The 17135-nt window shown below is 38.7% G+C and overlaps 1 protein-coding gene across 1 annotated transcript in view; it reads left to right on the top strand.

The window, feature by feature from the left end:
* LOC101794763 (AN1-type zinc finger protein 3) overlaps positions 1–17135 on the top strand; it is a 132174-nt gene that overhangs the window by 101031 nt on the left and 14008 nt on the right. The window contains exon 6 of the mRNA XM_038176192.2: positions 14546–14716. Within this exon, the coding sequence (XP_038032120.1) occupies positions 14546–14716 (171 nt within the window). The remainder of the gene's footprint in view (positions 1–14545; positions 14717–17135) is intronic.

Here is a 17135-nt window from a genome sequence, read left to right as displayed (position 1 = left end):
ATGGTGTTACTAAATTGTGTATTCTTTGTGTTAGTGGTTGTAGCATTTAACTCTGATTTTCATTGCAGGGTATTTTAAAAGCTTTTGGTGATGTTACACATATTGAAAACTAAGAGCACTATGTGAATATTAAAAATAAAAAATGTGATTAGCAAAAAGAAAAAATCCACAGGACGGTAAAAGCTCCTGAGAGTAAAGCCATTGAAACTACTAGACATGTTGAAAAGTAGCCATGAAATGGTTGGCTAACTTCACTTAGTAGCTCTTATTTTTAGTTTATGCTAATATTTGCTATCCTACATGCCTGTATGTTAATCATATGATGTGTTTAACAAGAAAATAAGGAGATTTTTAATTTGATGCCACAAGTTTAATCTTCAGTCTATTAATTCTAGTGGCTTCATATTGTATCATTTTTCCCCATTTTTTTCACTATATGCTCGGTGACTTGCATACTTTGTTTGTAGTCCCCTACACTAATAAACCTGTTAACAGGAGGGCCACTTTTCTTCAGAGCTTGCGTTTTCAGCAAAGTTTTCAGTGCCGTTTGGAAAAGAAATATCTTTGCCAAGTCTGCATTTGAGAATCGAGATAAATATGGGAATTGACAGGAAAACATTGGCTATAACATATTTGCCAGAAACGTTATGATATCTTCAGGCTTAGGAAGCAGACTATGTAGGTCAGTATTTCACACTACATTCACTTCAGTGTAGTCTCCTTTCCTAGGATATTATTTAGGTGAGTATGAGCAATGTTTTTCAACACCACACATTGCATATAAACCTCTCTTCAGTAAGAATTCAACATTTCTTCTGCTCTAGAGTGCTTTGAAGAAAGAATGTTTTGGTGGAATTCATCTGTGTAATTTTTTCCCTTCAAGCATAGTTTTTCCCTAAAGTCTGCCATATATCAGCATTTGAGACAGAAAATTAGAAATTTGACCTACATATGTTGCATGCAGGTTCCCATCAGGAGGATATTAAGGAAGGCATAAACCTTTCATATTTTATTAGCATTAATATAACCATTGAAGAAAGATCAAAACAATAAATCTGTCAAGACTCAGGAAAAGTTCTTTTACGAAAAACAGTTTTTACCTCATGCACTTGTCAGCTTGCATGCTGGAGGAGCTGTTCAGATAAAAAATTGTATTATGACACCAAATAGTGGTGGGAGTTTTTTCCCTCCTCTTTGCCAGAGTCACTGCTGTGGTAAAAAGTATTTATATTCTGAAGTGTGCCCATAGGACAAGGATTATAATGAAAAGAATGAGTAAGGACTTGCAATCATTAATTTGGATGATGCCTTGAAGGTTTCGGAGAGCCAATGGTCTGAAGGTTTTGTAGGGAAAAAGATGGGACTGTGGCATGGCGTATAGCTTTTTATGTATTTTGATTTGTTTCTTAATAGTTAAGTAATGTTCTTAGTAATGATGTAATGTTCTAAGTAATGATGGCAGATACTCTGAGGCTTGCTCTAGTCAGTAGGGCATCCAGATCCCATTTATATTGGGTGCCTGTGTTGTGAAAGTGCAGTACTAAGTAGCATATTACTCTTCTTTTTCTGCTGTGGAACCTAAAGATGATTGAATATGCGATTCAAAAGAGCCAGATTTTAAAACATTTTCATGCAGCTTAAAGAAACCTGGAAAAAGTCACTGGAACTGTTTGAGTGCGCTCAGTTAATTTTTAATTGTGTGGTAGAGAGAGTAATAGAAGCAGACTGTTAAAATGCAGTAATGAAACAGTCAATCCATAGATTATATCCATAAAGTTGGTGAGTTTTTAAATACTTTATTTCTCAGTGGAGGTTCTTGAGAAACATGTATCAGTAATACTCTGCGTAGATATATGTGCAGAGAGCTTACATTTTATGAGGATATCTGTCCTAGATGGGTATGGTGGTACTTACTTTGTGTAGGATCTGCCATATGCTCTGTGTCTTCTCTAGTTTAAAGTTTGAGTCTAGAAGATGCAAAGGGTTCTTCAGCAAAGCGGTTAAGCAGATGCACGGTCCTTTTTTTTGGAGTTTCAGGTTTATTGATGTTCGCATACTGACACTCTGAGGCTGAACCTTGACTATCAAGACGACAGCCTTTTAGGAGTTACAGAAAGGGCAGGCTCCGGAAATACAAATCCACAAATTTTTAGCCACAGCGGATTCCAAGAAAACATTTTGTGTGATCGTTTTCTTAATCCGCATGTGTTGAGTAAAGACAGAAAGACCTGGTCTACCACTAACTAGATTTTTTTTTTATTCCTCTGATGTGCGTAAGTGCCTTTGCAAAGACTGTACGAAAGATTAGTGAACAGAGTTTATAACGTTAAAGCAACTTAGAGTTATTTTGTTATTGTTGCTTGTAGGGACTTCTAAGGTATTCTTCAGCGTTTGACTTTTGGAGGACACAGTGTTAGAAATCCAACCTTCTTAGAGCTCTCACACCAAGAGGAAAGCGATGATAGAACAGCCTTCAAAAACCATTATAAATCACCCAGCCCTGGCAATAATAGTGCCCATTAGAGATGCTCTTTTTTTTCCCCTGCTCAGTTTCCAGCTGTACTAATAGAACACCGCATCAAGCAAGGCTGTAAATAAAAGTTATAACCTAATAGGTGGGCACTGAAGTGGAACGGACAGGAGCTGAGGCATGGAGGCCTTATTACTGCTCATCAGCAATTATAAACAGGATAAAGTGTCTGGGACTTGCACTGATGCAGCAAGAGCTAATAGAGGCTGGGAAATGACACTATACAATGATCAGATGATGTATGTTGATGGGTTTTTACTATCTCATCTTATTACCTATTTCTGTGATGTGTTGTATTATCTGTTCTGCGCTTCCATATGCATCTGGATAGACACGTTGGTTTCCCCTGCTGCCCAGACGAGTTTGGTGTTTTTTGCACACACGCTTTGCGTCAGTTTCCAGTAGTGGCTATCCAAGAGCCTTCTCAAACTGATGATTATGATTATTGTAGATTAAAATGTGCCTAATGGTAAGGATCATAGTAGTCACATCTGTAAACAGCTTTAAAGACTCGCTGCAGTTGTAGGATTTATTCTCAGTATCACAGTGTTCAGTTTTACAAAATCACCCTCATTCATTATGATACGGTCGTCTTTCCTTTCATTATGGATATGGTTGTCTTTTGCACTGAAAACCTCCTGTGCATTTTTAGACTAAATTTATCATAACCAAGTGTCTCTCATTGGAGAGTCTGAAGAGATGGGTTTGGGGTCAACATATCAAAAAGTTTGTTACGAGTCAGCTGTAGGTGTGATGATCCTTGCCTATGAGTTATAAAAACTTCAGCAGTTCCTGGGAAGGTTTTTAAGAGCTTGTTAGCACACAGTAATTGGTAATATTCACAGAAAAGTCTTTCATGATCTTTTATCTATCACAGTGTCTAGCACATTTCTGTGCTAGACATCTAAATCATCTCTTTACAAAGCCACAGAGAAAAAAAATGCCTTGAAATTTAGCCTGTACTTGCTTTAATCTAAAGAGAAGTTTTGCAAGCATCTTCATAGTTCATACATTAATCACTCATGCCGTTTACTTCTGAACAGAATTTTTGTCTATAGTAGTGGGAAAAATACAACATTCAGAAATGAAAAGGTGTGCAGCAGTATGATGGCAGCGTGTGAAAACACTGGTTTCTATCCTTGTCTATTCAATAAACCCAGGATAAAATAAATAGATTATTTTTCTGTCATGTTAAGAATTTAGGACAGGAATACTTACATCTGCCTATGTCAAAATACACCAAGCTAAGACAAATAGAAACCCATTCTGATCATGGTTGGTATTTATTTGAAATTAACTTTCACACATACTGGTTCCTAGGTGCACCTTTCCTCCTATGCATTGTGCATAAAGTGAGGATGCCAGACAGTTGAAGTGGCCAACTCGACAACAAACGTAACGTGGCTGTGGAAGCACTATTTCATATGCTATATAGAAGGGATTAGAAATACCCACAGGCAATGTTTTGAGGATGTTTATAAATGTGCTAGTAATCCCTACTTTGGGAATAATCCCCTTTTTCTAATCATTCTGTTAAAGCCATTTATGACAGGCTAACACAGGTCTTAAAAAGAAAATAAAACTGCTGTTATAGAATAGGATAAGTAGATGAATATGATAATGTGTATACTTAATAACATTTGCCATTTTGTTCTATTGTATTGCCCAAAGTTGTACCAAAACAATTGAATGTTCTTATGAGCACATAGGGCAGTCAAATGTGATATCCATGTCAGTGGTGCATCCTTTATGAAGACCAAAAAAAAAAAAGCAACTCAGAAACAAAGGATTGCTACTTTGCCATTGGGTGGTCTGTCAGCATAGCTTTATATTCAGGGGCCTTGTGCAGAAGGTGAGATTCGGTGCATACTGGTTTAAGTGGCAGAAAAGTGTACTGATTTAAGTAGGTTTGGATTATACAGGTGTGTATAGGTGATGAGAAACTAGCTTTTTCTCCCCTGTGAGGAGTGGAAGAAAAGCACTTCAATACTGTAAAATTAAAAAATGATAATTCAAACCTTTATTAGGAAAAGAACAAAAGGTCTCCTGGCCTGTATAACATCTCAGCAGATGGTGAGGTACATCCTTCTGTGCAATTTGATAGCTGTCCCATGCTGTCAGTTCATTCAGTCAGACTGAAATTTTTCAGATCCAGCATCTTAATGGAGAAGGTCTTCCAGATACTTTGCTGCCCTTATTTATTCTCTTAAATAACCCAAATTTATCCTCTTATATTCTTCGTGCTCTTTAGGTATGTACTCGAACCTTCCTTTTTCACTTCTACTTCACAAAATAACCTGTGTTCAGCTTTTTTGATTACTTCGAAGTCCATTCCTCATCTTTCGCTTGTCTTAATCTCTTTTTGCTGCTCTGACTCAAATTTTTCATCTGTTTTCGTAATGGAATTTGGGGTATGAAAATAGAAGGCTGCATTGGAAGTCGAACAACTTTGAGGATAATGTGCATAAGTCGAGAGGACAGGCTGATCTCCTGGAAGGAGCTCACATTAATTTGTAAGCCAATAGGAAAATGATTTCAAATGCCAAATTAAGGGCAGTACCAGAAGATAGGAGAATAAGATCAGCTGTGTTAGGAAGAGCATAGCTGACAGATGAAGGAAAGAGGGTTTTGCCCTCTCATTAGCCCTGGAACAGGCACCCATGAAGGCTGTGAAATGTGTATCTTTCAAGTTTGTTAAGCAGGGACTGTGCAAGCCTCTCAGCAACCTGACCTGGGTTTTAGGGTTACCCTGCTTTAAGCAGGAGGCTGGGCTGGTGGTTTTCAGTCTGGTGGGCGAAATGCTTGCCAAGTACCAAGTTGTAGGTTTTCAAGATTTTTACCTTTTAAAATCCAGATATGAGTACATGTTTGTATTAAAGTCTTGCAGAGTTGTGACAAAGGATTTGTCCTAGGATCTGTTGAAACAGTAGGTAACTTTATTCTTTATATATATATTGAATAAAATAAAACAAACTTTTATATCCATTTTTGGTAGTTTCAGGCCATGATTAGTTTTCTAAACTATCATGACCTCTCTGTGATCAGTTTAACTGACCTTTGACAGCTGGTTAATATTTATTATTAGAGAATATACAAATAAGCTTATTTGGCTTTATGATCCCAGCAGCTCTTAATTCTTTTTTGCATTGCCAGCATCTGCCCACAGACTGTTAGAAAGCCATCATCCCCGAATAACAAAATCACAGCTGAAAACTTCAAATAACCTGCATTTGCGTTCATTTTAGGGACAGAGGAATTGGGGTCCCACGTCCTGCATTTCCCACCTATAACCCCATCTTAAAACCTGGTAAGAATATCTGTTGGAACAGGACTGTAGGAGATGGGGTTTGCTTTATTCCCCTTTGGGTTTGCCCAGTGACCAGACAATAGGGAGAATGCTGCAGAGAACTATGGCAATCACTGACTTCAGAACCTGCAAGGGCCTCTACTCCTGCCAACCTGAAGAACCGAGCTGTTTCTACCCCAGTGTGTTGCAGTTAGTAAGCAGCACCTCGATCTAATCTGTTCAGATCCAGAAGACGACTTTCTTATTGGTGGGCTTGAGCAAATGAGACAGAGAGCTTTTATAATTTTTCTTTTGATATTTTATTGCACTCGAGGCTTGTTCAACCAGTTCAGCATTAACTAACTAGCCTGACACATATTTAAAAGCACATGGCCGCTTAAATTTGCTAACTACTGATTTCAGTGAGCATCAGAGAGCTTCAAGTACAAGGTTTCACTATTTTCTGTTTAGAAATTACTTTTCATGATGACCTTAAAATTATATGGAAGTAGTTTTAGTCTCTTGGAATTATGCTAAGCATGAACAGGGGAAATGAGAACACAAAATGAGAATTTTCTTTCATTCTTTTTATGTTCACTGGTTGTTCTGCAAACAAGTTGCTTCATTTTCCTATTCCAGTTCCAAATTATTATCCATAACAGAAACTTCAGGGAGTAACTGAGGAGACCAGCATCCTGGGGCAAAAGAAGGTTGAAAACGAGTTAGGTGTAAGACACAAGACAGGATACCAGGGCATGCAGTGTTGCATCTTCTTGTGGTTGTTGATCTGTTCTACTTCCCCCTTTGTGGAGATCTGGTCTTCAGGTTAGTGTAGATGCTCCCAGATATCCCCTTTCTAAACAGTAAGAGTTTCCCCCAAAAGCCTGACTTCTGATGTATCGGAGACAGCAATGAGGTGTGCAGAAACTGTATTCGGTGCCAGGACAGGTTGTGTTTTCCCCATGGAATTGCTAGGAAAAATAACAATCCAAATATAAACTGCTTTTTATGTTTTGTTTAAAATAACTGAATTGAAAACAAACTTGCAGGTAGATAAACTGTACTTTTCAGAATTCACACTTAATGCATTCTGTAAAGTACTTATCAAAATACAAGAGCTTTCAGGTATTTTTCTTAACATTAGTCAGACAAAGTCCTTGGAATGATAGTCTCTCATCGCAAAATTTCTGTTGCTATTGGCATCACCCAGGTTCTGCAGTTAATGACAAATAAGGTTTTTTTGAAAGATAAATATTGAAAATACATATTTTTTCACTGCTAGCAGGCAAGAGTTCTTTACAATTCCTCTTCTGAATCGGTGTCTTAGCCTTGGAAAACCCTCATTATGCCAATGGGGGAAGGGTGCACTCAGAAAAACTTGGTGTATGAGTGAAAAATAACAGAGCAAGTAGTTTCTATATAGAACGGGGTTTAGGCTATTAGTTTGAAGAATTACTTTCCTGAATACTGTGTACCGCTTGATTGATGAGGACATAGCTGGAGTATACTACTAGTATTTTGAAGCAGAGCAGCACTGCTTATTTATGCGCTCTTGAATTGACTAGCAAATCTGCAATATTTATAGCATTACCTATTCATGTTAATCCAATTTTAGAGAACTTCACAAAGCATAAGAGGGCTCTCAATTAAGTCAGCAAAAACAAAACAGCTTTTGAATTTCCCATTTTACCAGAGCCAGTGTAAGCTTATTTGTACATTTGCACAAATGTATTCATATATGTAAATATGCATATTTGAATACTAGAAAGTAGGCTTCAGGTGCTCTGGAATGCCTGGGATGTTTGATTTGCTTTCGTAACTTTTTCGTTGTGTGTTGTAGCTTTTTTCTTTCTTTTTTTTTGTGATTCTGTTTTTCCACTTAGCTCTCTATACTTGTTCATTGTTCCTTCATTTTATAATCCCGTTCTTATGATTCAGAGTTCAACGTCACCAGAATCTGTCATTGTCCCTCTCCCAGCCCTAACCCTAAATTGCTAAAATACGTTATCTAAACTGCATGAAATATAAACATTTTCTTCACATGTTTACGCTCCCAGCAGGAGAAGTGGGCAGCAAGCAGGCTGAGTGCTCAGCAGGACAGGCCAGCCTCTTCAGCCTGCACAAACTGCTCTGATGTTGTGGGCTCCAGAAGTTTACAGACCTCGCTCTTTGACGTGACTCAGGGAATGACCCCCGTTGGCCTAGGTCATTAAATGAGCAAGATGGTTCCTCTGCTCAGCAGCAATATGGGTGGCCAGTGCCTTACAACCTGTTCCAATGACTTGAAATACGCACTATGCTAATCCATCAAAGGAACTGGACAGTGCGGGTGCCCGAGTCAGTTCAAATATTGCACTTGTTTGAATTAATGGGTGTATAAGTAAAAATGCTTAAGAAATAAATTAGCATTTTCCATTAACTGAAGCCATGCTGACATCTGAGAGTGTATAGGGAATGGAGTAAGGCAAGAATTTAACCATGAGGCAGATGTAGTACAGGAGCCTAAATACGAGATGAAAACTAATTCACTTCTTGCTTAATTTAGCAATTATGAAATTTCTTGACAAGAAAGAATAATATGCATTTTCTCACTCTAGTTATAACTTGCATAAAATGCATGCAGTATCCTATGTAGTTCACTGTCTGTCATGCTATTTTCAACTTGCGTTTTGTTCATCTAAGTTACCAGATTAGTCTCTTCCGTTTCATTAGAGATGGCAGTTAATAGCCTCATTAAGTTACCCTGCAGTTACAGCATGCTTCCTTTTGACTGATGGTAGTACCAACAACACAGGCTTGGAGGAAAAAATATAAGAGAGCTGAGAAGGAATTAGTGCATATATTTATATATTAGTGCAATACATATATATGTATATATATTCATCTTTCCATCCAGAAATTACATAATTACAGGATAACTGAGGGTGGAAGGGGCCTATGGAGATGATGTAGTCCTCACTGAGAGCAGGGTCACCTAGAGCAAGCTAGGCACCATGTCTAGTCAGACTTTGGTCACCTCTGAGGATGGAGCATCCACAACCCCTCTGGGCAACCTGTCCCAGTGCTGGATCCTACCCTACAGTTTAAAAAGTAAAATAAAATGCTTTATGTGTAAATGGATAGTTACTAAAATTAATGTTTTGGCAGAGGGAGGCGGGAAGGCGAGTTTTGCTAGCAGAGTCTGAAGAACATCAGTGATATTTCAGATGTGGAATGTGTTGTTACAGGAGCTCTTTCCATTGTGTATCTCAAAGAGCAAGGTTTAAAGTTGTTGGTTTCCTTGCTGTAGGGTAGTTGGTTGGCTTTGCTCATTAGGGCTGTAGGAAACAACTGGTGTTGACTGGTTTTGTTAATTGGCACAGAAATCATAGTTTCTGTAAAGCAGCTTTTGGGGGTTACTTACAGTCTTCAGTGTGATTTCACTGGGAGCCTCCTGAGGCACAGAAGGCGTTGATAGGACTTGACTTCCGTAGGGGGTATCCTATAGCCTCCCAACTCCACCTCGTGATGGGACAAATGAGCTTTACAGCATCATAACTGCTTTTAAACTCTACGTGGGAGGGAAAAAATGAGTGAAATGGGGATGCTAAAGGTACTGCAGTGATGGTAGAAAAGAGGTTGTGTGGTTAAACGTTCCTGAAGGGCCTATGTGAGTATTTGAGACATCTGTCTGCAGTGTTTTAAGAAAAGCTGAGGTGAATTCACACAACAGATTCCTTGTGAGTGCTTCCAGAGAGGTGTACGCTTCGGTTTGTGACACAGCTCCAACGTGCAGCCTTGATTGCACAAGGGAACAAGATGCTCATCTCGATGTAAATACCAGAATTTCAAAATAAGTCTTTTCACAGCATGAAACAGCAACGGGGAGGAATTGTTGGGGTCATCGCTGGTAAACTGCTCGGAAGATGTTAATCTCGAATTTCTCTCTCTTCATTAATAGTCAACAAGCAAATGTGTTTTGGAGTAACTGTGTTAATTTTAGGTTCATTTGAAGTAGAGGAGATGATTTTAAATAATGATTCTGGTAAATGTAATAGGAAAGGTTTGTAAAGATGCAGTTTCCTCTAGATGAAAGTTCTAATGCATAGTCAACATGCCGGGGAGTTAAATAATCCCTCATCTAAAAATGGAATGATGAAGAAGAAAAGAGGGAGGGGGGGGAAAGAAACTGGAGACAAGACATTGCTCAAACTCAAGTTAATCCCTGTTACGTGGTTATTGGCTGTGACTATGTGAGGTTCTTCATGGACAGAGGTTTTAACAGCTCAAGCTCCTTTTAAAACGGTTTCAGAGTAGATGGCAGTGATGTTGGAGGGTTCATTAATTATTGCTGTTACTGGTGTTTGGACAGGCAATCGAGATCATAAATGTCAGTCTGTCAGTGTGACGGGTTCTTTATGAAAAGAAGAAAACGTGATTGAGTGCCTCAAAAGCTGTCATCAAACCAGAGATGAAACAGATTCATTTCATTCTTGAAGCAAGCAGCAACAGAGGAGGGCTTCTTTTTCCCTTACTAGTCTCCCATCTCTTTCTTCCTGCCTGTTACCTTTTCTGTGCACACGTCTCTGCTGAGCTTACAGCTCCCCACCTCTCCCCAAAATGCCATGAAAGAGCCACCGTGATTGTTAGCGAAGCCAGGGGCATGCAGCCCGCACGCTCCACCTTGACAGGAGATTGAAAGTGACTGGGATTTGGCTCTGACAGTTGTAACACAATTTATTTGGAAGATTTTGAGGGGGAACATGAATAATGAAGACAAGAACAGTGACAGTGAGGAGCAAATGTGAGCTGCTGTCCAAGGCACAACACAATTTCTAAGAACAGTACTCATTGTTTCTAGTCAAGCCTCCAGTTTAAATCTTGCTCAGATGAATTCATTCTCATATTTCAAATGGGAGCTCGATAAAAAACACCATAATGAGACAGACCTGCATCCTCAGACATAGATTAGAATAATAATCCTTATTTCTTGACTCCAAAATTAAAGTTGCAACAGGGAAGTGACGATGGCAGAGTTCCTTTAGCTGAGAAATTTCTTTGTGAAATTTCTTATGTCTGTTGTTGTTTTTCTTCATTTTCCAAAAAAAAAAAAAAGTTACAATTTTGACAACTGGAGGTAAAAGGAAAGCGTCCCTTTTTTATCTCAGAGGATTTGTTGGTTTAGGTGTAAGCCTAAAATGCAAGTTGAACATGGAAAATGTTTCTTAAAAGCAGAGGAACAGGTAATTCTTGTTTCTCAAATCAGCCTTCTAAGGAAAACCGTCACTGACTGAAAGAATCCTCTCCTTAGCCATTTTTGATTGCTTAATAGTTTATACTGAGAGTCTACTCTGAACTCTAGTTGCAGCACTTTATCCTGTTCCTATTTTTTTTCTGCAATCCAGGTAGTAAAGCTGGGAATGATAATTGCCATTATCCATCAGCTCTCTGAAATCTCATGTTGCAAGATTGCAGGTGCTGGAAGCTGTATTTTGCATCCACTATTGTTTGCGTCAGTATTGTGAAAGGCAACGTGAAGTGCAAGAAAAAGCACGCTAAAAGTTCTGATTTCTGCTCCGTGCTTTCTCTTTGCTCCTTGTACCTACCCATAAGAAGATGTACGCACATGTATTGGTCCATTTTGCAGTGAGTATTAGCTTGTGCATTGAGGGCGTTGTGCAGTCGGTAGCGGGACTGCTGGAGCTGTCCCTGAGAGTTAGGCTAAGTTAGCTCAGTGTTAGCTCAGATGCACATTTAAAAATTAGATATGTAATCTTTCATTTCTATCATATTAGTCAACTTCTGTTAATATTCAATTAGTCATTACCAATTAACAGGAAATGTATAATTGAATATTGTAATTAAAGGGCTACTAGCCTGACTTGAGGTAGCTATTTTTCTCATTAAGGCACATGACTTCATTAACTGATTAGGCACTGGTTGGCTCACATACATGAATACCATATTTGGACTTATAACAGGCACAGCAACCGTGTTTTCCATGGGCTCAATGCAGAATGCAAAATTCACTTTTGAGAAGTACCAGATCGGCGTGTGCTTCCAAAAGGAAAGCAGTGTGGGAGGCACCTATTTCAAAATAGCATCGTATCTGTTTCTCTGAGTGATGAATAAACTACAAACTGTGTAGCTCCCCACCTTTGGCAAGGGGGTGGGCTGTGGCAGAGTTTTCCTGAACCCTGCCTCTCAGCTCAGTGACAGTGTACGAGTTGTGTATTGAAAGGTGCACCCTGCTACATTCAAGGCTAGCCCACTTCCCTAGGCACTCAGAAAATAGTTTATATACGATAGGATGGCTGCCTTAGAGTGTGAGTCGGGATCTCTGCAGTCTATTCAGAGGAACTCTCTCTTAAATCATCTTCTGCAGAGATTTAATTAAAGCCAGGACCAGTTGTTCCATAAATGTGTTAATTCATTAGGCACTACCTTTCATTGTCAGCGTTCCTGCACAGCCAGGCATGCAGAGGTGGAATAAGTTACGTACTGAGTGTTAGTTTAGCCCACATAAATGTATTTTGTAAGGTGTAAGCTGTAATCTATGACAGTGATCAAAAAGAAGGCTATATTGAGACATACATCAGATAGAATTATTGCAGCTTAATAAAAACTTATCACCTGTATACAGTGCAGAAAGCTGCTCACTTTTCTGTGAAATGTGAGATGTGGGGAGTTTGTATGTATTGAAAAACCAGGCACATTTTCAGCATGTCTTAGCAGTATGACAGAAAGAAAGAAGACCCGAGTGAGGCAAGTTGCATATTTATAATGGCTGTAACATTGGATTCCAACAACTGTAAAAATGCTTGAGATCTGAAACACAGGTAAGAAAAGTGAGTTAGTTTCTATTGCATGTGAGAAACCAGGGAAAGTTAAATGAGCGTACCCTGGAGAGGGAGAGGCTAGCAGGTGTTCCTGGTCCAGCTGCAGTAGATACTTGGTTTGGTAGAAGTGCGTAAGCAGCGGACCAGATAAAATCATTGAAATAACAAGGATATGGGCGGTGTTTTAGCCACAGCAGTTATTTCTGCAGAGTGGTACCTGGAAAATTACTGTCTTTCTCAGCTCCTGCATTGGAACGTACTTTACAAGAGGTATTCAAGTTAGCCTTAAGGAAAGCACTTTAAATTCTGAAAATGTTCGTGGATAAGCCAGGACAGCTAACACAAAGTAGACATCTCTTCCATAAGCACAGGACACCACGCAACAGAAATTTGAAATAAAGGCAAAAGCAAGTTTGATAGGGTAGAGCCCTGACAGAAAGACAAAGTTACTGTGTTACTTGTAGATTACTTTCCTTTAAAAACAGTTTTAAATGAACTACTGCTTTTTTTTTCCTTGATCACCATCTTGCGCTGGAATGCTGACCCATTGCAGCAATGTCTTTCAGCAATTGGTCTCCTTGCAACACTACTACAGACAATGTAACTTTTAGTACAGTTGGGATTAAAATTATTCTCAGTTTCTATTAAAAAGAAATAACAGACTTGAGTCAGCTCTGCACAGCCTTGGGAGGGGAAATGCCTGTCCGACCTGACCTGACTCAGACTGCATAGCAGCAGATCTGCTGAAATCCACTGCCTCCAATATGCCACAAAAATAAGGTCTGGGCATTGCAGGTTCCAGCCAGTACTGCACTTTTCCTTCAGGACTCTAAAGCCCCAAACAAAACACTGTACGTTGTTTGGAAAAAAAAAAATAATAATAATGATAAATATATATATATATATATATATATATATATATATATATATATATATATATATATATATATAAAAGAAAAAAGCAGCCCTGTGTTGCCTGAAGTAATCACATTCCTGAACTTTAACTTCTTAAAGAAATGTGCTTTAAAAGGGCCTTTCTTAGGTTAAAGGCTAAATTTGAGAGTGGTAGCAGCATACCTTGAACTCTTTGTTAGCACCTGTGTGGCAACTCTGACCCACAACAAAATACCAACACGGATCACTGATTTGCTTGTTTTTAATTAAAGCAGCACCTCTTGATTTGTATCTTTGCAGAGAAGGATGTTTTCCATAACTATTTTCTTACAAGCAGAATATATAGATCAAGTTATTAATGCAAATGGTATTCTGACTAATTCTTTAAAAATGGCTGGCACTTTGGATTTAGAGCGTGCATGTACAGGTTGGTCTTCATTTGTATTGTTGCTGTATACTAATTTACATTTAAATTGTTATCCATGTGGAAAGAGGGGGAAGCATGGTATGGTGCTTTCATGTAATGCCTTCAGTCATAAGAGAGACAGTTTACACGCTGTGCCTTAAAAATCTTCCTTCTGCCCAGGGAGGAAATAGGTCGAATCTGCTTTTGATTGTTTTTCATCAGAAGCCTAGTTCAGTTTGTTTGTGGAGGGAGAACGAAGGCACATAGGAGAAACTAAATGAGATGACAAATGAAGCCTGCAATTGTTTAGGATGGTTGGTACTCTACATGCATCTGTATGCAACCTAGTCATGGCTGGAAGGAAGTTAATCAGTTCACTTTCTATTCGGTATTGTCGACAAGGAGAGGTTCTTACAGGGAACAAAAATAATTTGTCCCTTACTTGATGCTGATGGTGATTGTTCAGAAAATGTATGCATGCGATAGAATGGGAAGTATCAAGCTGCTTGGTGGTGACCCCAGCTGAAAGCAATATACCTTCAATCTGCCCGAAGGGATGCCTCAGCGAGGAAGTTCTAATGTTTTTCCTAAAATATTTGTGAATACAACAGATTCACAGTCGGAGAGTGAGGCTTCTCCTGTGAAACGGCCACGGCTACTGGATGACAGTAATGACAGGCCTGAAGAAACCAGTCGATCCAAACAGAAGAGTAGACGCCGATGCTTCCAGTGCCAAACAAAACTGGAGCTAGTACAGCAGGAACTGGGATCATGTCGCTGTGGTGAGTACTGTCTGTCAGTAACCTCTGGCTTTCTACCACAGCGGTGCTCAAATCCATATTAGAGGTGGAAATACAGGGAATCCTTCTATTTTACATCTTTCAAAGGTATCTTAAATAGAAGCTATAACTTCCACTGGTGGCAAAAAGTTATAATTAGTTCCTGTCTGTCTAATTTCCCCTTTAAAATTTTAGCCCTGCTGTACTGTCTTGTCTCAAGAGATCTTAGATATTAATGAATTAAGCTTCAGAAGTCCCTGTAAGGCAGAGGAGTGCCATGCTCACTTGACAGAAGAAACACAAAGCGCATGAGTGGATATGCAGAGATGACAGGTTTCTTACAGAGCTTAAAGAAACATAGGTCAGCACCTACATTATGCATTTTATAATTACATTAGTATTAAAAAGTTGAAACAAAAAAAAAACTTCTAATTGAAAATGTTTTTCTTCTTATGATCAGCTAAAGAGATGGGGGGGAGAAGAATTGTTGTTCACGATACACTTAATATCTTTCAGCCTGACTTCCGTAGTTGATGACGTTGTTCAGCTAATTGAACTGAGGGTGATAATCTCATGCTGGTAGCTAATGTGGGGTTTCATATTAGATACAAAGAATTTTTCTGGAACAGTAAATGTGACTAGATTCCAGAGGAGATGCTCTCTCCTTCATGCAACAGTTGTGCCCATAACTGGTTTATAATGTGCTCATCGGAGCTAGTGATAATGCACATGGTAGTTTTACCTGCCAATTATTTTTTTTCATATAGTCATGTATTGAAAGCTCACACTTGCACTTTCTGACCATGTTTGCATTGATACATTTGGAGAATTTTCAGTTGCTTTATCATATCTCAGCAGGGGGATAATTGCCAAAGGATTTGCATAGGCAGGTGCAATTCACATTGTGTCTGTGCGATGTAGAATATTGTATGAAAATGTTTTCTGAGTAGAAGGCAAGTCCATCTGAGCAAAGTGGGAAAAGAAAGGATTGGCTAAGCTGGTTACAAAGACTGAGATAATGAACTCTCTATTGAATAAGTAACATCAAGTGGAATGATAGAAAGCTGAAAAAAATCTATGTCATCCTTTGTTCTTTTCTTCAATGTCTGTCTGTCTGTAACCATTAGAGATAACTGCTGTATGCTCTTTTGGACATAAGACAGGCTTCATTTCAAACACTGGAGCACCGCCATAGAACTAACACACATTCTCTCTGAAGCCACCAAACATGAAACTAATGACTGTAATACTGAAATTCTTATTACGGAAATCATGTCTGGATACTTTGAAGTATCCAGTGAGAAATATATATATATATATATATATATATATGTATGTATGTATTTTAATCAAACTGTAGAAATTCAGTACTATCAATGACAGTTTGGTTTGGCTCTTTCTACTTAGACTTATGGCAGCTGTTTCTGCTCTTCATCTGCTTATGTCACGTATCAAATGAATGGGGTGCCTGCAAGTACCTTACTGACATAGACAGAAGAATCTTCCCTAATATTGGGAGTAAGAGAGCAGTACAAGTTTGGGGAGAACTGGAGAGAAAATGACTTATGTTATTGTATATGTTACATCATTAATCTTTCCTTCACTCTAAAAAATGGGAGCTATGCAAGAGCAATGAAGTTGAAAGCAACTTTTAGAAGTCCTTCCATTGATTAATAATGTTTTTAAACTTTATTAAATAAGACCCTTTTGTCTTGTCAAACAGGGCACAACCTGCTTAAAACAGAGCAGAGAGGGGGCTCATTCTTTAAACCTAAGACTTCATGCCTGATCCTGAGTTATTTGGGAAACTGCAGTGTTGGGTCTACTGTTTCTTGTAAGACCTGTCCAAAGAAAGGTGGTGCTGTTGAACCCGTTCCCTTGATGCTATGGGGAATTTTATGCAGATTTGACAATGCCTCAGGGCTTTGCCTTGAAGAAAAACAATTTACTACTGAGTAGGGAGTTCCAGTAAGGTTTCTTTAATACCAAACTCAACATTTTTCAGCTGTAGAAAGGATTGTTTATTTTTGTGCACGCATACACACATACTTGCAAGAACTCTTTTCATTTTGCTTCCACTCTGTACAAGTTATTAACTGCTGACAAGAAATTCACATCTCATAAATAATGCTTAAGAACCATTGCTATATAAATTGAATGTGTTATGAATTGTGATGGGCCTTTTTGTAGCGTTCTGTGCCTAGAGCAGGAAGAACAGAGGATGTCATTTTCATTAATTTCTAATGAGGTGCCAATTAAAGGCAAGGAAGGAACTCAGAAGGGAAGAGTCACAGAGCTCCCCTGAATCCTGTGCCCTGGGGCTGTCAAATGAGCGTGCTGCCAAGCCTTCTCTGAAAGTTCCAGTAAATTACAAACTCATCTAGAGCACACACAGACAAATTCAGCTTCCTTTTGATCTTCA

This window comes from Anas platyrhynchos, chromosome W, assembly GCF_047663525.1.
Source record: "Anas platyrhynchos isolate ZD024472 breed Pekin duck chromosome W, IASCAAS_PekinDuck_T2T, whole genome shotgun sequence".
NCBI lineage: Eukaryota > Metazoa > Chordata > Aves > Anseriformes > Anatidae > Anas > Anas platyrhynchos.
Note: the sequence above shows the minus strand (reverse complement) of the source record. Positions and strands in the feature narration are given on the sequence as shown.